Source organism: Balearica regulorum, chromosome 13, assembly GCF_011004875.1.
Source record: "Balearica regulorum gibbericeps isolate bBalReg1 chromosome 13, bBalReg1.pri, whole genome shotgun sequence".
NCBI lineage: Eukaryota > Metazoa > Chordata > Aves > Gruiformes > Gruidae > Balearica > Balearica regulorum.
The window spans coordinates 18,130,782-18,157,916 of record NC_046196.1 but is presented as its reverse complement, the minus strand read 5'-3'; the positions used below and the strand labels follow the sequence as shown (position 1 = coordinate 18,157,916).

The following is a 27,135-nucleotide window of genomic DNA, read 5'->3' as shown; positions in this document are numbered from 1 at the left end:
CAATGACTTTAAACCACAGACTAAGACTTTAGACCTTTCGGTGGTGCCAACTCACTTGTTTTATATGCAATGATATATAGTCCTGGCTTTGAGCTCTCTCACTACTGATGCTTTTGATGCTTTGTTCTCTTTTTACTTTAGGATGGAAAATAACAAATAATGCTGAGTTCTCTTCTTACTCTTGAATTCTTCTGAAGTCTATCTTCAGAACTCTTCTACATCCAATTTATGTCATTCTTTCTCTTTCTTATGCTGTGAATTTGAAACGAAAGAAGGTAACATAATATCATAAGATCTACGGACGATTGAAATGGCCTTCGGAGTAAACTTCAGAGTTATTCATAAAACTATCTTGCCTGAGTAGAGACTAAAAAATTGCTTTTCAACAGATAATGCGACTATTCTTGAAATTCTTCTTGGATGAAGTTATTGCCATAGGGAGCACTCTAATGATAATAAAGTATATGGTGCCAATGCCTTAAGAGCAGTTCAGATGGCTTATTTTGTTAGTATTTGCAAAGCACAATTCAAATTCACTCTCAAACATTTATGTGCTTTCTCTTGACTAATTCTTTATTATAAAATGGCTACTAACCCTGAAGTGCGTTAATGCTGACATCTGCCGTGCTGATTGACCTGCAACGCTACTCTCGCGTTATTTTGTCATATAATTCCTCTTAAAACACTACATCAGCATCCCAAAGAACTCTTACGTATAGTTAATTAAGGACCTGATTCAATCTTCTATCAGGATTGAGAAAAATGCATAGTCACATATTTAAATCTCATTTAGCTCAGTGGAACTTTCAAATATATTTCAAGTTCAGCACCAGCTTAAAAGTGTCACTGCGTAGGGTCCCCAGAGACGTTCTCTACATCGCTGCTCAATGCACAGCCATACACAGAGACATGCTTAACCGCAGCTTTTCTTAAGAACTTGAGGTAGCCATCCCACCCCTACCCCAGCCCCTACCCTTGCATTTAGTCTCTGGTCCCTGTACTGCATGGCCTCGGTCTCTCTCGTTCATTATGCGACAGGCATGAATCTTCCATGTGTTACCTGAAGGAATGCAGGACTACGATAACGCCCTAGCAGCACTTGTCAGGGATTTCTGCCAAGTAACCCGCGTAGTAGCCACGCTGTCAGGTTCAAATTCTGTGGATAATGGTGGAATTTTTTGAGATGGAGGAAACAGAAATCTTCTCTTGTTGGGTGCCACAAGTTGCCCATCCCTCCATAGTCTGTGCAGATTCACAAATCAAGAAATAATCAAGATAAACGTAATGAAAAGTGTTCATTTCATTACTCTTACAAGAGACTTACTGTTTTATCTTCCTTTGATCTGTGTCTGCTAAAGAACATTATTTAAACTTTATGAAAAGTGGATGGTCTTGACCTTCCATATGTTTTATTGTGTCTATGAATTTCGTATTTCAGACTCCATTTTTCCTAGCTTATTGCTTGCCAGCTGAGCTATGTTGGTCATTCCTCTCAATGAACTGCCGATGAAATGTCGTCTTTTCCTGCGTTACAAGAAACACTACTGCCCTGAGCATGCAACAGACCTGATATCCCTCCTGCTTAGTTTGCTTTTTCAAATAATATTGTGATTATATTAATCTAAAATGCAAAGTATGCGTTCACCTTTTTCTTTACTGAAACGCTATTACTCCAACCTGTCTAAATGCCAAGGAATTAATGTAAACTTTAAGGGTTTTGGCAATAGCTACATAATCCTCCTCTTTTTGGTGCAAACAGGAGGTGTCCTTTCTTCTTTTTTCCTTTCTTAAGTACTCCTGAGGAGTTATTAATTTGTAGTTTGTATTTCTCGGATATGTGCAGTTCTACAGGGAAGGTTCACACGCTCTCCTGTTTATTGAAGTGCCACTAAGAGCATCTGGGGAAGTTTAATGACATTCCTCAGCAAGACAAAAATCCCATTTTCTTAGACCTTCTCCTACAGAGTTTGTCCTTTCCATTTTCACTTTAGCCTTTCCAGCATTTCACCACCATCGAGCATGTAGAACGCTGTTGCCTGCCCAAACGACGACAGGCCAGGGTTAGCTGCTTTCCGTTAACAGACACCAATTTGATCTCCCTTTTCCAAGTCTTAATGACTTTACCAGGCTCAGTTTACTTAATGTTGGCGTGTCTGTCTAGCCAGAGTGAAGCACTGGTGAAATCACACTGTCACTGCAGGTTCTTTTCAAGTCCTTGAGGACTGATCCATGCACTTCTTCCCCCATTTTTCCCATCCTGACAAGACATTAGAAAAATACTGTTCATTTACATTTGTCTCATAATTTAAACGAGGTACCAATCTTCTAGAGATACTTGTGACCTTTCTAATTGAAAGGTTTAGAATAACTTCAAGAGAACACCTTTGCATTATGAAAACTTTGGGGCCTAAAAATTCTTGTTTGCCAGTCTGCCTTTTGTATTTTTTTACTCAGAAACAACGAAGGGTGTTATTCTCTGCACGTCTGGATTTTAGGAATCAAATAATCTTCTACCAATGTAAAAAACCCTCTTGGTAGAAGTCAGCTAGGGCTGTGCCAGGAAGCTTTTAGCAGTGTTCAGCCCCAATTTTTTCTCAACTTGCTCCACAACACACACGAAAAAGAACAGTACCCATCTTTGCAAACAGCCAGCCCTCTTAGAGATACTAATGTCCGGTATTATGCTGTAGTTATTAACTTAAAACAGACTGAAGAACTCTGTGGCCCAATAATGTTGATTTGAATTCTGGAAAATTATAAAGACTGTAAGAGTGCTACTATCGTGACAAAGGAAATGGTGTGATCCAGGTATCAGCAGGCCCTGTAGCATATCATTAGGCAATAGAAAAGCCGGCACAGGATACATTTGAGAGATGATAGGAATATATAAAGCATGCCAATCAGTATGGTGTTTTATGGAAAACAAATCTTGTTGGACAAGCCCTTCAAGATGACAAGTTCGGTTACTAGAAGAAACTATGGAGGAATAGGATGAATTGATTTACGCTAGCTAGTGAATGATTTTTTTTCCCCAAGTAGCACTGAATGTCAACTGAACATACACCACAAGTAAGTAATGGCCATCAAGTACCATAATGATAAACATCAATGGGGGATCATTACTGAATGGTGACTCTCATAAGGGATTCCTCCAGAGACCAATACAGTGGCCAGTATTAGTCACATTTTCATCGGTATTCTGAAAGTAAATGGCAATGATCAGCTACTTGACAATTTTTGCGGATAGCACAGAGACTGATATAGTTAAAACCCATGTGGACAGGACTTAGCCCTGCCAGGTCACCTAATGATCAGGACCACGCGTGTTATAGAGCTATATGCAGTGACAGGGAAAAGGATGACTGGAAAATTGATGAGTTTGTGCTCAAAACCACTGCATCTGAAAACAACGTAGCTATTATCCCGAACAACTCAAAATGAATTCTCAGTATAATACCTAATTCTTCTGTATTTCACTAGGTAGACAAATATGAGAGTAACATGGAATAACCTTGTTTCCAGCTTTTTAGAAGTACATTGAAGAGAGAAGAGACTGTAGAGACAGGTGGAAAATACATGATAATGATTAACTCAATTTGCTTCACTTATCAGATTTAAAACTGATAGATTGAAGGAAAATATCTTGTATGAAAGAGCTCTCTTGTCTAGCAGGGGAAGCTGGAATTTGAAAAAGAATCCAGAGAAATTCAAATATGCCTGTTTTTTACAATGAAGTCAATCACACACTGGGACAAACTATCAAAGGAACAGAATATTCTTCACTTCTGACATCTACAAATCAAGAAAAGATTCCTGCCTGGAAACCATGCAGTTACACAGCTAGAACAGGGATAAAAGGATAAAATTTAGAAACTTGTGATTGAAGTCAAAACAGCTGACATAAAAATCCTAAATACAGCAATGCTCAAACTTTTACACAACCATTCTTTAACGAGCTTACTTTGAGTGAGACTTTAAAAATTCCTTGTAATACATCTTGCTGTAAAATTATACATTCTAATTGGAATGGATATTCCAGGAGAACGAAAGAAGAGAGAAGACTTCTGTTGTTGAAGTCCCCAAAGTAGCAGCTTAGCCTTTGAACCCGATACCACTATGGAGAGGAAAAACCCTGATGCAGGGAATAAAAACCTTTAGAAGCATCCATATTCTCCATTCTCTTGCACTTCTTATAGACAAGTATAAGTCTAACTCTTTTATATACATAGGTTTAACTGAAAAGAAAATTGGCCAAAAGGTACATACACGCACATGTGTAATTGACAGGTAATTCATGAAAAATATTCAAGATACAAAAATGTAAGTAAAAAAAAATGTTTATAATTTAATTTATTTCATTTCTCTTAAATCATCCTGGAATCACTAAAACATACAAGGTCACACTGAATCAAAGGACATCATCTGCTTGTTCAAAATGTCATTATGGAAGAATCAGGCAAAAGCAGCTGTATTACAAGTCGCCCTGCCAGCTCTCTCAAACAAACTATTAATGGAGAAAGTCAGTCCCTTACAGCGCATTACAGGACCAAGGTCACCTGGGGAACCGTAAGGTCTCACCAGCTATCCACGAGACCGACTTGATTAGTCCCAATAACCTCCTGCCCTTGCCAAGGCACCGAGGGAAAGTCGAGTTTTTCAGCAGGCTGCTAACGTGGTGTTCCCGTCTTTTAGGGGAACGGTGATACAAACGGAAGTGTCTGAGATTCACCTGAAGCACTTAGTTCCAATTGCTGTAGAGTGTTCACCGCAGTATTCACTACTGTCTATTGGAATTACCATGAGCATTATAATTGTGCTGATAATCACAAATTCTCTATGCACAAAGACAGTCTAAACTCAAATTTTATGTCAAGACTCATGCCTGCTAAAGAAGAGTGTAACTTTGGCATAGTAACTTTTAATTGTCCCGTTCCTCCTGGCTGCCATAAATCGAGTGATAGGAATGCATCACCAGGAAGTAAGTTTGCTTGGAAATGACCTGTAACCGCAAGCCAGACACTTGTGAGCACTCTCTTTAGGATACAAATAGACTGAACCCATGCTTTCAATATGTGCACGACTTATGAACCGTGTGTGTCTTCCTTTTACAGAATCCTCCATCACATTCCCATGAGAGCAAACAGTTTGACCTATTAAAAAATAACCAGCTTACTACAAAAAACAAATTACATATATAATATGAAATGTGTGAGAACCCGGTGCAGTTTCTTTCTTTATCTTTATTATGTTTGGGTAACGAGCTATGTTAGAACGCTGGAGAACATTTCACTGCATCAACTACAGGTTATATTAAACTTGTAGAACTGGAGTACCTCATAAAATAAGGCGATATGGAAATGGGGGAAAAAAATCTCTAGGTTGTAACTGTTTTTTCTACACATAAATACTTGGTTTCAGATTCTCTTTATTACATCCCACCTACTGGTGAATGACCAGGACTAGGTTCTTTCTGTGTCTGCCGTAAGCCCTTTGAGGGTATTATGTTTGTTTGTCATGAATCTATGAAAAGTCCTGTGATTTTTCCTCCTATCTTGGTCATCTTTAAGATACAGTATTTTTATCATCATTTTCTCAGTAGAATTCTACCAATATGGACACACTCAATGAATACATTTATGTCTTTTATTTTATAATTTTTCTTCTGAAAAATTAATTCATTTTTCTTCAGTCTTCTGAGCTGTAAAGAATAAACCATAGTTTCATATCGAAAACTGATGAGAGGATGTTACTTGTGTTTAATTGTTTGGCTTCCTGTTCTTTAAAGCTGTCTCCACTTTAAAACGTTCAGCTGGATATACCTCTAAAGATAATTAGGAGAGACCTGAAGATGCCATTTATACTACTTATTGAGTTTATAAACATTTTCTCTGTAATGCTTAAAGTTGCCACCTAAAAGGAAATGGAGTTTTACAAGTTACTGCAAAATTGTTTTATTTAAATCCCTACACAATTAATTATATACAAATAAGTGCACTTAACTCAGTATTATCCTAAAACAGTGGAGAATTTAGACAGCTTTTCATTTTGGTAAATTTTAAATTCTATTTCTGTGAATTAGCAATTATAATACGAATCTTCAAATATGCATATATTTCATTTTTTGGGAATAATTCCCCTTAATTTCATTATTATTATGAATACAGAAAGTGCTTCCTTTGACTAAGGCTAGAATAACTGAAGTCATACATACTATTCGCTATAATCCTCTGCAAAGTTGAAAAGAAGTAACAACTTTCTCTATGCCTTTTAAATAACTTGTTCTATTTCCAAGACAGTTTTTTGCATTTTTCTCCATAGCATTTCTTTTGGTTTAAGTTAAGAAATTCTTTATAACCTCCACACCTAACTTTAAATAGACCAAATTTAAAACGAAGACTTCATGTTGCAATAAAAGCGTATCAACTGCTTCAGCAGACGGTATTTACCTGTGAGCTCATCTGCTTCTCGGGCGTATGGAACTACCTTCTATGCCCTCATCGCTGCTCCACGTGAACACACACCTCCCACCTCCCTTCTGGTGTCACGATCCTGTGACGTCAGTGCATGGGGAACCAGTGCTTGAACTCGTCACGAGCTGAAAAAACTTCACCGATCTTAGTATGGTGCCTAAATCCACTGGGCAAGCTTCCTTCCCATCAGACTACTACTACTTACTTACCACCATTCCATTATTCCTCTTAATTTGGCAGTAACAGGCCATGCACTTTCCACTCAGAATCCAACCCTACAAAGGATGCCATAGGCAAAGAAAAAAGCACACTGAAAAGCTTAAGGAAATACAGATTACAGGTGTGCTTAGCATACCTGCAAGAGTTCCAGAAATGTCATTCTGTGATGAAACGAATTTAAAACACTTCCTTCAAAGTTCAGAAAGTGCTTGGTCAGTTAATGCCTCTCCTTCGCAAATGACAACTGGTTTGAGGAAAGAAATGTTTTTCATCAGTAATCCTCATCTGATCATCGCCGTACAGGAACCCGGCACAAACAACAGAACCCTCTCTACTCTGCCACAGAAATAAAAGTTATGACAAATCTTTAAGACGTTTTCTTCATTAATTTTCAGCAATATCTCGCTACTTAAAGGCTGCTCGAACCCGCTGTTCTCTAGAGATTTAATGCTAGAAGGTGCTGAGCACTCGCTTCTCAGTGACGAAAATGGGAGATGACGGCTCTCAGCAGCTCATCGCACTAGACAGTAGGGATTGCTCGCGGAAAGAATGACAGCCATACCTGAAAAATGTTAAGCAGGGTCCTAAGAGTTCAGCTACTGGCTGGCATGCACCCAGAACTGGGCAACAAAGTCATGAAGACAAAGCAAGCATTGCATTTTACGCTTACTTAGAAAGCGTTGCATTTAAAAGCTATGCTTATTTTAAATCATTTATATTGTTTCCTCTTATCCACAATCTATTCTGAGAGAATGAGCACGGTGATACTAAATTGTCTGTTAGAGCTACTCACAAGCATGGCTCCTGTTCATAGCATGATACAAAGAATGTTTACAACAATTACCTAGTCATCTTAAATTCAAATATACCAGTTTAAAGTATTTCTGATAATTTCTCATGTTATAATATTTTAAGTATATTAATTTCTATTTAGTATTTGCTATTATACCCTACATTTGCATTAAAAGATTCTTATTTCCTCATTAAAAAAATCCACTAGAAGCGTGGTCATTCTACAGCTAGTATATAATTGTATTTCAGATTTAAATTTCTTAGATGGAAAAAGATGCATAGTCCAAGTCTTATACCGGTTCCACACTGCTTTAATCAAATTTATTTCTCTTCAACCTTTTGTATCAGCTTTACACTAGCATAATTGAATTGAGTTCAATGGTAGTTCTTATTTACACCTAAATAGGAATCAAGCCCACAGCATTTCTTTTCAAGACTCAAATACATTGTCCAAGGATCCAGTAAAACGACATATTTTCAATGTGTGTTTTTATGCAGATACACGACACACACACTTTAAACAGTTATGAAGTGACAAGAACTGATGCCATTTAATCTGGGTTGGGTTTTTTTTCCCCTCGAAAGGCAAAGACACATGGACTGCTTAATGCAGTGACAGCAGAGTACAGCATGATCTCTACTCGTAAGAAATTTCAATTAGTTATTCTTTGCTTTCAGGTACTGTAGCCATTAAAGCAATTTAAGTTTAATTCCATCTGACTTCAATTGTGTTCAAATTATAGTAAAAAGGAAGAAGACAACAAGCTGTAAATATGAAAAGAGACAGAAAATCATTGAGAATCATGCCTTTATGAATATTTGATGAAGAAAGGTTAGATCTACTGCTGGTAAATTACAAGAAATTATGTCCATCATGTGACTCTGTCAGCAAAGGTTAATACAAATAGGTTTGGATTTAGTTGAGATGACAACGAGGATTAAAAAAGATTTGTTCTGTCCTCGCTGCAATTAGTTTTTCTCCTATTATTATTGTAACGGAGTTTATCATTAGGATTATAGTAACAGAACTACTGCTTAGTGAAATAATTTTGTTTTTCATAATACTGTGGCAGTTTTGCAATAAATTTTTCATCTCTATTAATCTAGCGCTTTATTGTGCATTTGCTGAAGTAGAGATACAATCATTAACCCGTTTCTTGCTGTAATAGGTCTTATTTTGACTGACGGGAAGTTGGGCTGCAAGAAGGCTCACAGGCCTACCACCACCCTCCGTTACGGCAGCAAGGGAGGAGCTGTTGATTAGGTGGGACGTCAGACAAGACCCTTTAGGCAAAATGACATCTGATCTTGATTTTGTCTGCAGTAACAGCTCTTCGGTGCTTGTGGTGATGGAAAATGGGAAACCTGGAGTGGTTACCGTGCACACCAATGAAAAGGAAGAGGCCTTGAAAAATCACCCCCTTCCTCTCACATTGGAATTGCTTCAAAGCACAAGCTAAAGTAGATTGAAACCTTGATAATATTTTCCATAGTAAGAATTTGTTCATAAAACAACTATCAATGTGTCTATGCAAAAGAAATCAGAAGTTTACATGAAGTTAGGTTTTCTTCCAAGATGCATTTCAAATTTTAACTTCTAAGTTCAAATGCTACATTTGCTCCTGTTCTGACAAATTGCTTTAAATACAAAACTCTGCTATCCTGGAGTTCGTGTTTTCTTTGCCCACTTTTGAGTTTGACTATACACTTTTAAGAATTCATGTTGTAAGTGCAGCAGAAATTTGACTCAGATTTTTTTTATGTCTGATGAAAATAACACTTTTTGTGTAATCTCTTGTGATAAAAACATAAACTAAAACTCTAGAAGTACATAGTTTATTAGGGGTACACAGTATTGCCAGAATGTGTTAAAAGCGACTGCAAAACGACCGATCGGAACTGGCACGCACGGCACAATTGCTGGCAAGCAGTCATACTGCGGTGGTGTCCACTGAGAGTTACTTCTGCAGTTACATACACCTCTTCCACACTTAACGCCACGTGAAAGAAGGAAATTTAACGCATCAGGAAGCTTGCTCGATTATCAGAACATCTAATCAATACCATTGACAATAATTCCATCTAAAAACACTGGGGCAACCCTAAGTAAGATATGGAAACAGACACTCAGGACCTTTTCTGATCTATTACCTTTGACCCAGTGTTTCTACTCCATGCCCAAGAGACAACGTGGCTTCCTTTCCTGAGCTCTTCCATCTAACTGCTTTCCAGCTGCCTAGTTTCATAAAATGCACCCTTCACGGTAGCTTTGGCCCAGCTAAACCCAAAACAAATGAAAACCCACAACCCCCAGTAGTGCCACAGCCTCTGAGGCACGGAAAGCGGTGATTCAGGTCATACCTGCTGCAGCCATCTTATCAGTTGCATAGATTGGACTCGTGTAAATCTGAGCAACGTGCTCAACATTGCGGGACTCAGTGGGATACAAATGGCTTCTTCATGTACTAGGCTTGCTCACAGAGATTTGAGTTACCTGTGGAGCAGCTTTCCTGCTATCTGACATACACCTGGTGGTCCTGAAAGACATCATGACAAATTTCCACTCGCCAGATTTAATGCTCTAAAAAGCACCCGGATTTTATTGCTCAAGTTGAAGTTAACTCTGAAAGACAGAAGACAGGGATGCATGTGTCTCGAAATACCTCAGGTAGCATTAGGGAAACGAAGTGCAATGGAAAAAACATTAAAGTCATAGTATATGCAACATATCAAGTTTGACTGTTGTTCTCATGTACTGGTAATGGCCATCTATCTTAAAAAGAAACAAAAAAAAGAAAAAAGAATAAAAGAAAAAAGCGTTCTGAAAAGAAACACCTCAAAGCACAAATGTACTACACAGGAGTCACAGATCAGCATATAAACTTTTAAACGTGTGGCTGCTATAAAACAAAACCAGAAAGAAGTACAACAAGGAGAGTCATAGCTATTAGCTAAAATACGTACATAACCCCTAGAAAAAGAATTGCATGTCACAGGGCAGGAAAAATGATTTTGTCATGTTACCACTGACTTGATTGTGAGTTTAGCCCTGAGACCAGGCAGCCTGTGAGAATAATTCTTCTACGTACCATTGCAAAGCAATCCATGGAGCACAGGTTATTTTAAGGACATGATCCACATTCCACAGCTGCATCAGTCACTGAATTTTGCAACTTTTAAATAAAAATGTGAACATTGCTTTATGATTGCCCAAACTGCCACTTTTTCAAAGACTAGCAAATGCATCCCCAGAGACACAGTACTTTAACTTAAGAATATCTTTTTACAGTGATATCAAAGCAAAAAAACCCCCAACACCTGAGGCCTTCAGCTTTAAAGACAACATAATGAGATCAGAGATTCTGCCTGCAAATAAATTAACTTATGGCTGATTAATGAAAGCAACCTTAAATAGTAGGCATGTTGCCCAGAACGGGATACTGTAACAAATGGATAGGAAATAACAGGCAGCTTTCAAGGGGCTAGAAGCAAAATTTGAGCAGGATGCTGCTTTCACATTTGATCCCAGATTCTTGGAATGACCAAATAAGTCATATCTGCTATAAAGTCCTCTATAAATCTCTCCCTTCCATGTACCCTATAATAATGTAGATAATGGATTTAATTGTTGGTGAAACAGTTACTATATATGGTCCATAATAAAAATTTTGCTTGTTATTACAGGAATTACCAGAAATAAAAAAAAAAAAAAAATCTGTTAGACCCTATGAACCCTAAAGGTCCTCAGCCGCACTCATAATTTGCCCCACTTTATGTCAGCAGTATCTTTTGCCTATCGCTGTAAGTCATATTAAGTATCTTCCGACTCATTAAATTACTTTTTCTCCCTCTTCTCTTTGGTTGGCATAAGATCAAGCCCCAAAAGAATGAGCTTCCAAAAGATACTCAACTGGTCTCTTTGACCTTTTTGCTACCTCTTCTGGCCTCAAATATGCTTAGTTTCATGTTCATACACTTGCTTCCATACCCACCTCCCACAGTTCCGTATTACATTTTAGTACATCAATCATTCTCCACCCAAAAAATGTGTCTCAATATTTTGTTCCACAGGATTGCTCAATTTCCTTTACCATTAAGTGCTGAGGCCTCAAACAGATATAAAACAACAGGGTTTTTTGTTTTCTTTTTAATTAGCTTTGCACATCTTCAGCTTGTTTTACCTTGGTAATTGAAACTAAAAATTCTCAACAGGTAAAAGCGAGAGACAAACTCACATTGTTGCTTGGATTGTGCCTTATCTTCTCCTTAAATTGCTACTAGCAGTTAGTGCTTCTACATACAAAAACTATACACCATGATTATCTGGGTGCTTATGGTGCCTTACATGACAAAATTAGTTTCATTTTTACCAATCTGGATGACATTTTTCTTGCCATTTTCATGTACATCTCTTTAAAATGACATCATCATAAGCTGTCCAAAAGCTGGTGGAGATCCTTTGTGGATGCTTTTTCCAAGCCCCACACTGATAGAAAATAACGAAAAGACTTTATTCATAGTGGACATGTTTTTTTGGGGGTTTTTTAATAGCTTTGCCAATATTTTCTTATTATTTCTGCCAAAGAGTAAGCAAGTTTATAGATTAGTAAGAAAGACAGAATCCTAGGGGCTGTAATAAGGACTGAGATGGAGTGGTACTCTATGTGCCCTTCTTTGTTTAATTGCAACCTCATTTTGATCTGTTTAAATTTATTTCAGATCTCCAAATTATACCCTTAAAAGTCTTCATACCTCAACTTAAAGTCTTCAAACAAAACTTACTCTTTGCTACATTTAGTAATTCAGCAGAAATGTTTTCAACACCTGGCACTTTCAGTGCCCCTTAGAATTCTCCATGATTTGCTCAGTTGCCTAGAAAGTGGTGGGGTTTTGGTCACCTGTAATAATCTCAGCATCAGACAGCTCATTAAAGCACCATTTTTGTCTTTCTGTAACTAGACGTTAATTAAAACTTCTATAATTAAGGTTTTTGTCTTCATTCTTTTTGTACTTTTTGTATGGTCTACAAACACAATCTCTTGTAGAGTATTTGTTACAAAATGATTTTCTCTGTCTGGCTGTAGCTCTCCAGCAGGGTACATGAGTGTTTCATTTGCCATTTTCATGTTTCTCACCACGCTGGTGAATGGCTGGGAAACAGGTCACTCCATTAGCAAATCTACTCTCTTTTACAGTGGAGGAGAGGCTCCAAGGTAGGAAATGGTAAGTGACACTATATACTCAGCAATTACTAGTTTTGTAATCATCAGTGAACAGATTTGCTATTGGGGAATAAAAGGAAAACATCACAGCACTAACTTAATCAAAATACACATTCTGCTAAAGAATGAGCAAATGAAGTATGGTAAAAAATTAATGAAGAAGTTAATTGATACATGACAGTCTTCCAAATTAGAATGTTCAAATTAACCTGCATGATGGTGATGCTAATATAGACAAAAGAAACAGTGCAAAACCAACATCAACGAGCCAGTTTAAAAAAAAAATATTTTCATCAAATATAGGATGCGCTTGTGAAGAATGTTAAGACTAGCCAAAAGGTATTTGTATGTGCAGAAGGAGGTTAATGGCAATCAGATTAACCATACACTTATCATTTCAAGACACTATAACGTATATTGATTACAGCAAAAATCTAGCAGATTAACTGCAGTTCAGATGGCTATCTTCTAGGAAGATGGCAACATGTAGATTTTCCACAACAAAGACCCGAACAGACAAGCTGCCGAGACCGTTTATACCTATACATTAAGATACTTGGTCATGCCATCTTTTAAAAGCTGGTGTTTCTTTTCCCTTTCAAAAATAGTGTAAGAACAATTACAGAAAGATTTTCTGATGGAAAACTGAAGATTAAAATAAAGACATTTTACTGAGGCATACTGAAGTATTTTACTGGCCCTGCCCCTCAATAAACTTAACTCAATCCCACAAAATTTTGTATACTCTGGTTCTGACTCAACCAAGTCATTCAATGTGCACTTGTCTTCAGACACGGGTCTCAGCAGAATAACTGATTCTCTTACACAGAGGTCCATATAGCCTGCATAAGTACACCTGGAATATTTAGCCATCTGTGGGATGTAACATATATGTAATGTTGACATGAAAGTCTACATAGAACAATTCATGACTTCTGGAGGAGACGGCTAGAATCTCCAGTTGCTGCCTGAAATCAGTAAAATTATCCATCGCAACAGAAACTGCTAAAAATCTGTATGTTGTTAGAAACTGATTTTCCAGAAATAAAATGAAATCATTTCAATACGGCCAGGTGAGGACAGTAATTTCAATTGTCTGAAGGAATGGGCAATGCGTTATTCAACAAATCAGCTGGCTTTATCAGTGGCTGTCAGAAGAACTCAAAGAGTTTGATATTATCATGGGGGTCATATTCATCTCTCAAAATTGCTCATGTGTGGCTTTGTATTTGATAGTTCAAGAAGAAACCAGGCAACCATACGTTGGTTTTCATGCCCTTCCTCTAAGCCTAATGCTGGACACATGAATCCGATACAGTTTGTGACATGCTTTTTCTCATCAATCTTCTATTAGCGTCAGTGCTTAATTTCTTATGTAAACGTATACTGTGCATTCTGTAAGAGAATGTACTGCATGCCACATCCCATGAAAATATAGTGAAGTTAACATGAATAAAGTGATTAAGATGAGCAATGTTATACCATACCTTTTTTGTGTAACTAATGTCTATTTTAAGGGGGGGGGGGGGGGAAGTTTCATCCCTCATATTAAACAAACCCATTCAGAACCAAACCTAACAAAACTCCTACTCCAGGTCTGGGGAACATTGACTCTAGACTGATGTAAAATATACATTGGCAGGCTCTTAACAGTGATTATTATAAGTGACCTCATGCTGCAAACTATATGGATGCAATGTAGAAGTGCTATTATTTTAATCTTTCAAATATGAAAACTTTAAAGTGCTTGTTAAAACTTGGCATACATATGGCTATACATCACTTTTTATGCTCTTGTAAGACCAATGATTTAATTGCATTTCACCTACATAGAACCTAATTAAGACACTGAACAACCATATGTTTTGTGTGTGTGACCAAATGCAGGATTTGTCCGATATGGGCACCTATAAACAACCACTGCAGGAAAAAAAGATCATCCCAGGTTGAATGGACACCTAGAAAGGTTAAAAAAAAAAAAAAAAAAAGAAAAAAAATTGCTTTGATGACTGGGGGCTCAGATCATAGTGGTTAATGGTTCACACTCCACCTGGTCGTCAGTAAGCAAGTGAAGTACCATAGAGGTTTACAGCAGGACCTCTCATTTAATGTCTTCATGTCAGGTAAAGGACTGCATGCTCATCAAGTTGGTAGATGACATCAAACTGTGTGTGGGGACATGACTACTGGTCATGATGCTTGAGGGCAGGGCTCCCATACAGATTGGAGGAATGAGTCAACAGGAACCTCATGAAATTCAACACAGAAAAATGCAAAGCCCTGCATGTGGGAAGTAATAACGATATAGGACTGGCCAGGGTGTAACTCTGCTGAAAAGGACCTGGAGGTTTTGGTAGACAGCCAGCTGCATGTGAGCCAGTGCATGGAAGCATGGCCAGCAGATCAAGGGAAGTAATCTCCCACCTCTACTCAACAATTTTGTATCACATCTAAATACTGTGTCCAGTTTGAGATCTTCCAGTACAAGACAGATGTTGATCAACTGAAGCAAGTTCAGCAGAGGACTGCTTACAGATGGTTGGAGGCCGGAGCGCCTGCCCTGTGAGAAGAGGCTGAGGGCATGGGGCTTGCTCAGACTGGAAAAGTAGCAGCTTTATGGGAACTTGAGAGCAGCTTCCTAGTAACTATGTGGAGGTTAGCAAGAAAATGTCGGGGGTAGGCTCTTCAGAGTGCTGCACAGGAGGAGAAGAAAGAACAGATATAAACTGCGACAAGAGAGATTCTGACCAGATATAAGAAGGAACTTTCTTCCCATGAGGACAGCCAAGTAGTGGAACAGGTTCCCTAAAGAAGTTGCGGAGTCTCCATACTTGGAGGTTTTCAAGCTCCGACTGGTTAAAGCTCTGAGCAATCTGCTCTGACCTCACCAATTCTAATGCTTCGAGTAGGAGGTTGGCCTAGAGAATTCCTGAAGTCCCTTCCAACCTCACTTACCCTATAAACCTGCGAAGTTTTTCACCTCATTGTATTAAAGATATTTTAAATGCAGTTTGTCTGTCTCTCTTCAGAGATGTAATCTAGCATCCGCTTCCATAATCGAAGACAACTGAACCCTTCTTATGTTGCAGCTAAAAGTGTTGACTTGCTTCCAACTTCTCAAAGCAGGGTAGGCAAGAAAGAAAGAAGAAAAACCAAACCTTTATTGACATAAACCAAGACAGAGTGGCTTAAGGTTTCCCAAGTATTAACATTATAATTAGGAAACAAGAGGTTTTGTTCCAACTCTGGGTTTCTCACAACATCCTGCCTTAACAGGATCTCTTGGAATTTGTGACTACTTTAAGCACAAATTGTTCTTCCAAAGAGATGTTGACTTTTGTGGTCTATTAAGCAAGCAATACAAAATTGTACAGTGACGCAAGTGCTTCAGGCTAAGCTGTACATAAATCAGCTCCTTTTCCCTAGGGATTTTGTGAAAGTATAGACAAGATTAAAAGTAAACTTCAGAGTTTTAGCAATAAGTGGTCAGGAAACAAAAGCAATTCATACAAGTTTGCTCATTGTTGCATTTCCAGGTGAAAAGATATCTGCCTATGTACAGAGAGATGGGGTAACTGCAAGAGGAAAAATACAGATAGTCCAGTCCTTTGGGGTGAGTGAAAAATCAGCATGCATTTCCATACCTTTGGATCCTTCTTCGGAGTAAGTATCTCCCATTTACGGAGGATTGCTGGGGTAGCCCTGGACAAAGACTCAGAAGAATCTACACTACTGTCTGTAGGACAAAAGGGACAGAACCAACATGTGTGTACCAGCAGTCACAGCAGGGATTGTTTTAGCCTGCTACAGACTCCAAGAAATCCTAACGGGCATATATATCTGGGCTCAGATGGAGGGCAAAAAAAAAGAAGTTAAAAAGAAATCTTCACAAGACAATGTTTTATGGAGCAGAAATTCCACAGAGCTTTTTGTTTATTTACTTTTAGACTGTGCTATTGTGCATTTTTTTCATCATTGGCGTGGAATGACCTACCAAACTCTTTGCTGGAAGACCAAGTTCACCAATAATATAAGCAAATACAAGCAAATAACAAAGACCCACTCACATCAGTGAAAATTCTGACTCTCTTATTTGCAGAGAAGTTTTCTATGTCATTTTTTGGCTAACATGCTAGACACAAGGATAGTCATAGTTTGCATTTGAACTGTACAGGTTATACAGGAAGTCAAGGAATGGGTGGATATGAATGGGTGTTTTAGGATAGTTCTATTCTACAGCATTCCATGTGAAAATTAACCTGGAAATTGCTAATATACTGACAGCAGCCAAGGGCTCAGCATAGGATTACTTCCCAAGTACTTAGGCTCTTTGACACGTTTTGCCTAATTACATTTACTACCGGTGGTCCCTATCTATTGAGAAAGCTGTCTTGTATATGTTTCCACTAGATCTACTTAACAAGAAAGTTTCCTAAAGCTTCAATTTACTTTTTTCCAAACATATTTCTTTCAGTTTGCAATGCCTCATATTAACATATACAGCCTTATTCTGCTGTTCTTATTCGGACAAGACTCACATTCACTTTGATATGGTGTTCAGTATTATATAGGAAGCATGTTTAGATTTAATCTGTCTCAAAGGATAAACAGCAAATTTTTTGAGAAATTATATTAATATGCCAGCAAGACTAACCTTATATTTTTTTCCCCAAAATATTGGATTACCATTGCTTTTTAATGCAGACCTTACTTCAAAGTGTTCTTTTCTTTCAAAGTAACTCCAGACAAATGTGCCAGTTTCAGCAATTACAAGTGTTATTTTTTCTAAAATAACCTATTTTAATTGATGTTACACAATGATACATGTGTTCAGATACCTGTATATGAACGTAGTAAGTACACCATCCATAAAAGACCAGAGGTCATGCTTTGGGAAATACTTTTCTATGCTCCAGTCAAAGCTGAAAACTGGTAAAGACATTATGCACCAAAATTTCAACTTTAAAAATAAGTCCTTTCCAGTGGAAGCTCATGCTCAGTTTGACAATTCATGAAATTTTATTTGGAGGTTTTAATTGTTCAATTGATCTCTGCCTAATCTCAGTAATCCAAACAATAGTGTTGAGTTTTTGACAACTGCAATAAAATGCCAGTAACGTGTGTTGAAGTTAACTCTTGTAGGATTCAAAAGGGAAAGAAAGAGACTTTCTTTTTGAAGTCTTTGACAATTAAAAGTTTTTCTACAGAACAAAAATAACTCTGCTTATAATGTAACTTCCACGTTCCAGCTTCTACTTCTCCCAGCTCAAAGCACTTTATAACATTGGTCCAAATAGTTCATGCTTTATGCTTGGAAGCACTTTCATTAACTATTTATGTAGGTACAGAAAGCAAGATTTGGTCCATGATAAATAATAAATCTTCAATAGATTTAGCTGGGTTCTTTTCAATGAAACATGTTTTCCCCAGAAAAACCTAATTTCTTGAAAACGTAAAAGTTGGTGGAAAAGGTCAGTTTCTATTTATTAAACATTTCAAAGATATTTTGGAAAGATATTCCCAAATTGTAAAAAAAAAAAATAAAATAAAAAAAAAAATCTCACTTTAACATATTCAAAACAAGTAACTTCCACTTGGAAATTTCAGCTAAATATATCCAACACACCTCTCAAAACTCATACATGCTTTGGGAACATAAAATACTTTTACTAGCCTGTGCTAAAGTGTCTTACAGTAAATTTTTAAGAATTTGACTTTTTGTCTTGACAGACAGTATCTAAAATGTTGCCATTTTTCCTGAGACTCACATCTATGCTTTATATTAATATTGATTACTACTATCTACATTTTCCTGTAGAGATGTAGGTGAATTACTTAAGATTACAAAGTAATTGGAATTTAGAACAGGGAGAAACAAACCCAATCTGTTTTCCAGCAACGTGCCCAAACTGTATTGTTCTTTACTTCTGTGAATATAAACTAATAAAGGGATCTAGTTCCTCTAAGGATCCCTGAGCTAGCCAGGACACACTTAACAGCTTAGGTAACAGTGAGCAGTACGTATGTCTTCGATTTACAAAGTAAACCGGGACCTCAACAAGGTGACGTTATGCTTCACCAGTACCCAACTGCACTTCATTTGAAGCCATCCAGGGTATGACTCTCTCAACTGAATTTACAGCACTGCACTGTAATTTGCAAACAGTGGGTCCAACCAGCCCATCTGTAGATGAAAGAAGGGACACGTGGAGCTTTGCTCCCATCATTTCAATTACTGGTAAAGAACTGGAGCAAACCCTTTCTGGCTGAGCATTTGCTCTGTCCTCTAATCACGGTAAGTGCTCAAGACCTAAGAAAAGAAGCAGACTGAAGCTCAGCAAAAAATCCAAGCCAGACATGGAACAGAAAGAATATCACGTTGATGCCAAGACCATGTAATTGAGAAAGCCCTATCAAACTAAGGAACAAGTCCTGTCCTGTCCTGTCCTACCCCCCAGTCTGCTGCTAAAACCTAGAGCAGTCTTCTGCCTTAGTCATCCAGTCTTCCATGGACCTGTCAGGTGAGGATTTGTGTTCCTACTCCGATTCCCCATGAAATACAAAATTCAGTCCTAAGTCTGTTCTGAGACAAACCCTTCTAGGACATTACCAGCCACCTCAGGATTCCCAGGATCTCCCATGACAGCAACCCCAAAGCGATGAAGTCATTGGGGTTAAATAAACAGAAGAGATTTGGAAAGGAAGAAAAGGAGATTCCTGCAACAAGGTAGTCCTTTCTACTCTGTCCTGCACAATTCCAGAATGTGGCTAGTAACTTCTCATATATGATACATATTACATATTTATATCATAAATATTACAATTACTCATGATAGCAAATAGAAGAACCTACTATTTGCACATAAACAGATTCTGGAATAAAAAAACAGTTGGATGATATGCTCTCAGAGTTGGCTTAACAATAACTTAAAGAACTTTTTCTTTGTGATTTAATTTCAGCATTTATGCAGTTACAAATAACCTGAGGCATTCAAAATTGCCATGCTAAGGTATCATAAAGGCTGAGTCAGGACTTACTGCTGCCATCAAAGACCCTGAAAAGTAATCAGAACAGAGTCATTTGTCCTTTGGATGTTGTTTTGGTACTAGCTCATTTAACAGGGTGCTGGGAACCCAACAAAATCAGTGTCTCTGCCAAGGTAAAGTTGAGGGTTTGGCTTAAATTAACAAAGCTTGCCAGCAGATATATAAACTTAACTAAATACAAAAGTCTCAGTTGAGCTAGAATTTTAAAACAGCCCAAGTGGAGAAGTTTTCCTTTTATATAAAAAAGGGAGGAAAAAAGTAGCGATTTTGTCACGGGGGGAGTTTCTGAGCCCTCCCTTCACAATGGCAACAAAGAACCCGCTGGCATTCACTAGGAGACCACCCACAGCACATATAGTATATTGGAAATGTCAAGAAAGAGCTGCATGTGAAAATAAAGAATATATGCCCTATTTCCTATGAAACACTTCAACATGGCATGCATAATGTTTTAAAATTTTCCACTGAAATATTGGCAGTTACTCTGGACCAATCTGGATTGTCACTCAAGTGTCAGGACAGAAGGAGAAAATGCCAGGCTAGGTTTTTTTTTTCCCCTTTGCTTTAAACATACTCACAATTTTACTGTCAGTCACCACCTCTTTCTTGCTACTAATGGTAGCCCCTAAAAATCCGAGAGGCGGCAGGAGCGTTTCTAAACCCAGCGCTGAGCCTACCTAGGGGTGGGCAGGCAGACGGGTACATCACACTCGTGTGACCTCGTGGCGGCCGGTCCCCGCAGGTCTGAGTTGTCAGGTTCCCACGCTTCCAACACAGAAACGCATTTCTGGAATTGTAAAATAAGGCACTATGTGCCACGTTGCTATCACACTGGTATAAGGAAGGGACTTTTCTCTACAAAAAAGATGACAAAGAGCTGACAAACAAGGGCACATGCGGCTGCACAGATGTAGCCAGACAGTCCAATTCTTGAGCAGTCAGAACGTTGTTTCTGAATTATTTTCCTGAGAAAAATCTTCAGAGAGGCAGCGGTGGGATGCTTTTATCAGATATACACATATATTAATACTAGGTCGCGCAGCAAACTCCACAAGGTGAAGCTGCAAGGTACAAATAGGACATCATATTATAAAAAAAAAAAATCCTGGTTTACATTATTTTCCAGTAAGGAGAGAAACAAAATACAAAAGCGTGGAGATGAAATATGCAGGTCATCGGTGTTAATTTGCTGCTCTGACTCAAGCCTCTAGATTTTAACATAGAAATGCAAAGCACAACTTTCTAACATTCCCTGGTAAGCAGCTGCTTTATGAATAACTGGAAGAAAACCTTTATGCTTGGTCACACCACCAGCAGGAGACAACTGGCTTTTCTCATGTAATACAGGGAATTGCAGCCAGTGCTTCATTAAAACACAAGACGCTTTGGCAGACATGGATGCTGAACATTGCTTACCGTTCACATCTGTGGGTAAATGACAGCAGGCTGAAACTGTTGCCTTCCACGAAAGAGCAAGTACATGATCCAGTGCAGTTAATCAATAAGATAATGGAATGAATCAATAGCAAAGATTTTTAGGAGGTCTTAATTAAACAAACACTTGCAGATACAAATGATGTCTTCAATCTATTGATGGTAGCAGGGTGAGGGGTTAAACACGAACAAAACCATCAACTTTATTTTACCAGCATGTATTTCTCTAAAGTACCATACAGCTCCTTGGCCTCTGCATTGGCCCATCGCTGCATCCCTATTCATTTTTACCGCCATGTTACACAAGCAAATTAGCCCATAATGAAGAAAACATAAAAAATAAATTACCAAACAATTCAAGATGTGATGACAAAGTAGACAAAAGTCACTATTATCCACTGCCATTTCTTCTCTGCGAAAGGTGCGATGACCTAGCCAGAAGTCCTCATAAAGTCAGTTTCCAGCTGCAAGGTGTACAATTAGAATAATTAAAGAACACCTAAATTGATGGACCCGTTAATGCAGGAGATCTCCAGTGGGCCTTCTGCACAAACATGGCAAGTCGATATTTTTGATTCCCCCAATGGTTCTGTGCTAGACACTGTTTTAAAGAGACATCAATCTATGATGTCAGCATTTATCTAATGAACCTTCAAAAATCAATGTCAAGATGGCCTGCTACATGTATGCACCCAATTTGTCTGTTCTCCAAGGGATACCAGATAAAACAAAAACATTATAAGAGCAGTGAAAACTGACTGTGACCACTCTACCTGACCTTGAAGATGTTAACGGAAGGAGCGAAACTTGACCGGGCTGTAGGCACAAACAAAAGGTTTCCAAAGACAATAGGTATTCCAATACCTACTGTATAATATAGATGCATAAGCAATAGGTGTTCCAAAAAGAAAAGAAAACGAGGGGACTCGAGGCCCTCTGCAAGCGCCTTTGTCAGCCTTACAGTACAATGACTAACAGGTTGTTGTTCGTTAAATGACTATAACAGGATTCTTAAGGATAACGAGATTACCTTCGCTACCAGCATAACACTCGCCCCGCTGCCAGTGGTCCTGTCCCTGGCAGAATTCTCGCCTTCCCCGGACAGCCAGCGTGCTCAGTCCCCTCGGCAGCTCTTACAACGACAGCCATTTAGCTGCGCTGAAGCTGCAGATTCTTTTAGCTGTTTTCTTGTTAGTGTTTAGACTCAACTTATCCTCACTATTCTGTCCACAAGATTCCCTGAAACTGATGTTTTGACATCATATCAGACTGAAAGTGGAGGTCTAAGTTAGCTTCCTCCTCTCGCCTGCTTGAATAACAAACTGGTCCCTCTAGTTGCTCTGAGGTAGGGCTGCCGCCGGCTTGTAACTAGAGGTGACAGGTACTCTCTAGCAGATGGGCTGTCTTGTAATCTTTTTCTTTATTCACAGCAACTCTGTCTCTTCTTTCTGTTCAGAGTATTTACTCTTGTTGGTAGCATGTAAACAGTTAGGTATGCCTCAGACAGTTCAAAGATGTGTTACGTGGGTGAATTAGCTGTTGCAGGATGCCTGTCTGCCTTCATTCACACGCTGCTTTCAAACGCTCCCATCGCCAGATTTCCGCCCAATTAACCGACGACGACGGAGCTCGGTCCTGAGCTCTGTGCACAGAGGAAACCTCCCCCGAATTCAGGAAAAGTCCTCAGGAAGCTGAGAATGAGTCTGAAGATGCCACGATTTCTCCACTGTAAAATGCTCCATTCCAAACATTGAGTAGACTTGCAAAGCGTTTACACTCTCTTATCAAAATACAAAGCTTGTAATTTAACTCCTTTCATAAACTTCCTCTTTTTCAGTGCTAAACATGAGTTGCAATGAATTCAGATTTTTTATTTTTTTTTAACACACAAAAATTACACAGAAAAATTTCCTTAAAGATGCGTGTTCTACGGCAACTAGGGCAGCACTGGCAAACGGGACAGCTTCTGCAAAATACTGATGTCTCACGCCATCACGCACGCTAATATTTCGTAATGGCTTTTTCCTTTGCTTGTTTGTCGTAGAAGTACTGCTGAGTTGTCTTTACTCACAGCTAACACTGCGGGGCCAGGTTTTCTATTTGATGCAATCACACGAGGACTGAATTTGATTGCGGATATTTTGGCAAATGTAGCTGGGGTTTGTATTTTAATACTAACAATGTCGAACACGGCTCCTTTTGGGAAAACTAATTCCCTGTGGAATGAAGTTGCCCTCCACATAAACGTACACTCTCGCATGTTTATGTAATATTCTAACTTTTAAAATTTTTCTTCAGGCAAGTGAAATTTTCAAAACTGCCCAAACACTTTTGGTGCAAATCCCCACGAACCTTCCCCGGGGTTCTGGATTTAACAGTATTCAATTTACCACCCTTCTTTTTTAAACAGAGTGCAACTCAGTTTTCAAAAATAAGCACGCAAATTATTTTTAAAAACTACTATTCAGTTCTTCACAGAGATCTCTTTGACAGATATCTAATTCTATAGCCAGCAGGGTAACAGCAGCATTTGCTGTGCAAAACGCACCACCAGTCAAATAAGAAACAATTTGGCAATTAGCTCACATTGCTGAGGCACAAGAGAAGAAATTTTCCTATACTTTATAGCATCTACTTTACTCTGATTTTTCAGAAGGTTATGTCAGGTTTCCTAATGTTACATAAACTGAGGATAGAGATTATAGTCTACTGCTGTTGGCTAAAAAAACCCCAACCCAACACTAACTGATAAAAGCCAATAGATATGTTATAGATGTTCTAATGGTCAATTTTACTAGGTGACATCATAGGCTTCTACTTCATCCTTGGGTATTTCCTAGCGTGAGTACTTTAATTTTACATTCCGAGTGTTCATTCTCCGGGGATGCCGGTAGAGGCACGTGCCTCCACGGCACATTGGCAGGTTAACTTGTTAATAAAAACTTCTGTGGAAAGACTGAGCAGGACTTGAGCATAAACCCAGGGAAATCACTCATTCTGTAAAGAAACGCTTGCAGAAGGTATTCTGCACTATACTCCCATGCCTAGCAATTGCTGAAGATGAAATTTGCCCCAAAGTCCTCACTTTACAAACGGTAGGACACGCAGGCAACAAAATAACCGGCTCTTAAATGTCTTTGCGAACCCAAGCCTGAGCAACTACGTATTTGTACAAAAATAGGTCACCAGTGACAGCACGGCGTGCCTAGAATGATGCTAGAGTATTCATTAATAGCTCAGAGTGCCTGCAAAAATAACCAGCTACTCTTTAGGAAGCGTTAAGATACTCCTTCACGATCTCTCAAGAACCGACTGGTCTCGATCTTTCTTGAGCGATCTTTGCAAAACAAACCTAGACTCAAAATATTACGCTGCTGCGATCTTAATACGTGTGCTTCATATTCTTGTCGAAAAGGCTGAATCGAAACTCTAGCCAGACACAGCACGTGTGCTGTGGTCTTCAGGAGCGTGTTATAAACGCAATCTAAAATCAATAGCAAGAAACAATTACAGCATCTGAATAGCATTTGGGTGAAATAAGCTGATGGTGGTGAAGCAACCAGCAGATGTGTGTCAATACTCGCAACAAAGTATTCTACAGCCTTTGCACAAAGAGGGGTTGAGTAAATATCAATAAAGCAACTCCTACTACAAACAGTAAAAATGATAAAATCAATATTATAAAATAAAAAGTTAGCACATAGATGAACTCTGAGATGTAGACAGTGCCGAGTTCGAAGTGTTCCTAAGTTCCTGGATCTCAATAAAGGAACAGACAGCGGCTGAATTTGTCCAGTGCTCTGATTAATCAAGACAGCAAAGTATACCACAAATGGTATGCAAACGTCGTACCGTAGAAATTCATACAAAAATGTATTTATGTCCTACAGCAGGAGGAATCGCATATCTGCTGCCCCTGCCAGTCCTGTGCACTGTCAAGAATCCATCTGACAGCCCCCAACACGCTGCGTGCTGCCAGCCCCGTCTGCTTAATGGGAAGACCCTGAAGGACTTCACGTTTGTCCGTGAAAAAGGATAGATTAAGACAAAATAACCCATTCTTGCCAAAAATTTATAGGAAAACATGGAATCTCAGTAAATTCTTTAAAACCCCAGCAACTAAAAGGGTGAAACTGTGAGCGGCAGCCCATCTGCAAGATGCTGCCCGTAGCTCTGACCTGCATTTAAAACAGGGCTGTTCAGCCTTTCGAGCACCTAAAGTTGGTTCTGTTGTTTGCATTTCATAGAAACTACTTTTGAAAGTAAACAAGAACCTTTAGTGAATTATTTAGCATACAAATAAACCAGCAAAGAAGCCTAAGTAGGCCAATATGAACTAACGGGATTGAAATATTCATCTGTAAATAACTTTTCAATCTGCTGCTTTCACGTACAAATACTACATGGAACATTAGACACAACTAGCTTCTAGGGATATTTAGGCTCACTGGAGAGCAATTTTTATGTCTACTGGCATCTGTGGGTAGTGATATGGACTGACTGTTAATATAACCAACATAAAATTTATGTGAACACTCACTGCAATAGCAACACACTGTCAGACAGCTGGTGGTTGATGCGTAGCACATGCGGATTTTATATGCGCTGTGTAAACTAACCTTTGCAATAAAGATTTAGCAGGTTTATTAGTTTAGGAAATCGCTATAATTAAGGATAATTCATAATGGCCGCTTATCCACTCTATAGCAATAGCCGCTTTAATTTAGACTCTGTTTCTTTGAGCCATAAATAAGTGTGCTGATAACTTCTGCACAGATGCGGCATTCAACCTGTTCAAGTTGGTTGAGTTTTGCTTGTGTTTTAATCAAAAGAATTAGTAGATAAGCCCATAAAATGCAGTTTGCTTGAAATAAATTAGCAAGAAATGCGGTTTGGAAGTTCTGAAACTCTACCAGCAGGCTTCTTTTTGGGAGGAGGGAGTAGAACACAGAAATTTTCCACAAAACAAGGAACACACTATATGGTCATAGATCTGACCTGAGACAGAATACCAGATTTGCATAATTAACCATAGGAAAAAGAGATATGTCTGTGACCTGCGTGTATTATTTACAATCTATTCAGTTTGTAATTGAGGGTTTGACCTTTGTGAGCCCTTCTAGTAACACTGTGACTTTCCTGCTTTTGTGCACAACCCAAGGCTTCTCTGCAGAAGAATACGTATGGTGTCTCGTTACTTCAATTCCTATTAATAATTCCCGCGAGACAATTCCTTGTGTCCACGCTGCTTATTCAGTGGAAAGCACTCGTCCTGAATTTTCAGCCACCCAAACACCCACAAAGCCAGATTTCTCTCCATTCCCTCCCCTTGGACAAAATGATATAGTCTTGGCTTAGGTATTATTACACAGACACTCAATATCATCACTCCTAAAGAACTGAGCGGGATTTTGCCCTTTCTAGTACCTACATAAGGCAAACGGAGAGAATATCACCGCCCTAAGTTCTTTACCGTAACGTTATGGTTCTCATACCATAAACGAGGGGACTTGTCTCAGGTTTTAAAAGTCACAACCGCTTGTGACTGGTAGTAGGAAGAGCCCATTTCTTTCCAGCAATGAATTTACTAAAAGATGACTCTACTGTAAATTGAACCAGGGTTTTCAGCTAGGTGGCCGGCCCTATTCCAGAACTCCCCAATGCTTCTCTCCTGTAGTGTATGGTGTACCAGGCTGAAGGAAAGGGAAGAACGTAACTGTACAATGATTAGGGAGGATATTTAGAGGGAATAAATATCATAAACAATATAATAAATATCATAAATAACTGTCCTGTATTCCTCTTCCCTACACATCTGCGTGTGGTCACTGCTGGAGACGGATACTCAGCCAGATGGACCCTTACAGTTCCTCTGCACGTCTCTGTACTTTCGTGCAACGAAAATATATTTACCTTGCTATCATCCTGATGCAGAAACGCTTGACTTAAAG

General features: G+C 38.7%; 1 protein-coding gene across 6 annotated transcripts in view; it reads right to left on the bottom strand.

The window, feature by feature from the left end:
• The window catches only part of FTO (FTO alpha-ketoglutarate dependent dioxygenase), a 252,510-nt gene that overhangs the window by 15,296 nt on the left and 210,079 nt on the right, over positions 1–27,135 (bottom strand). Inside the window, exon 9 of one of the 6 annotated variants that reach the window (XM_075765644.1) lies at positions 6,298–7,251. The exons of the other annotated variants lie outside the window; for them this stretch is intronic. Coding sequence (XP_075621759.1) covers positions 7,194–7,251 — 58 coding nt within the window. The 3' untranslated portion in view covers positions 6,298–7,193. Of the gene's footprint in view, positions 1–6,297; positions 7,252–27,135 lie in introns of those variants that run through there. 6 annotated transcript variants of the gene reach the window in all.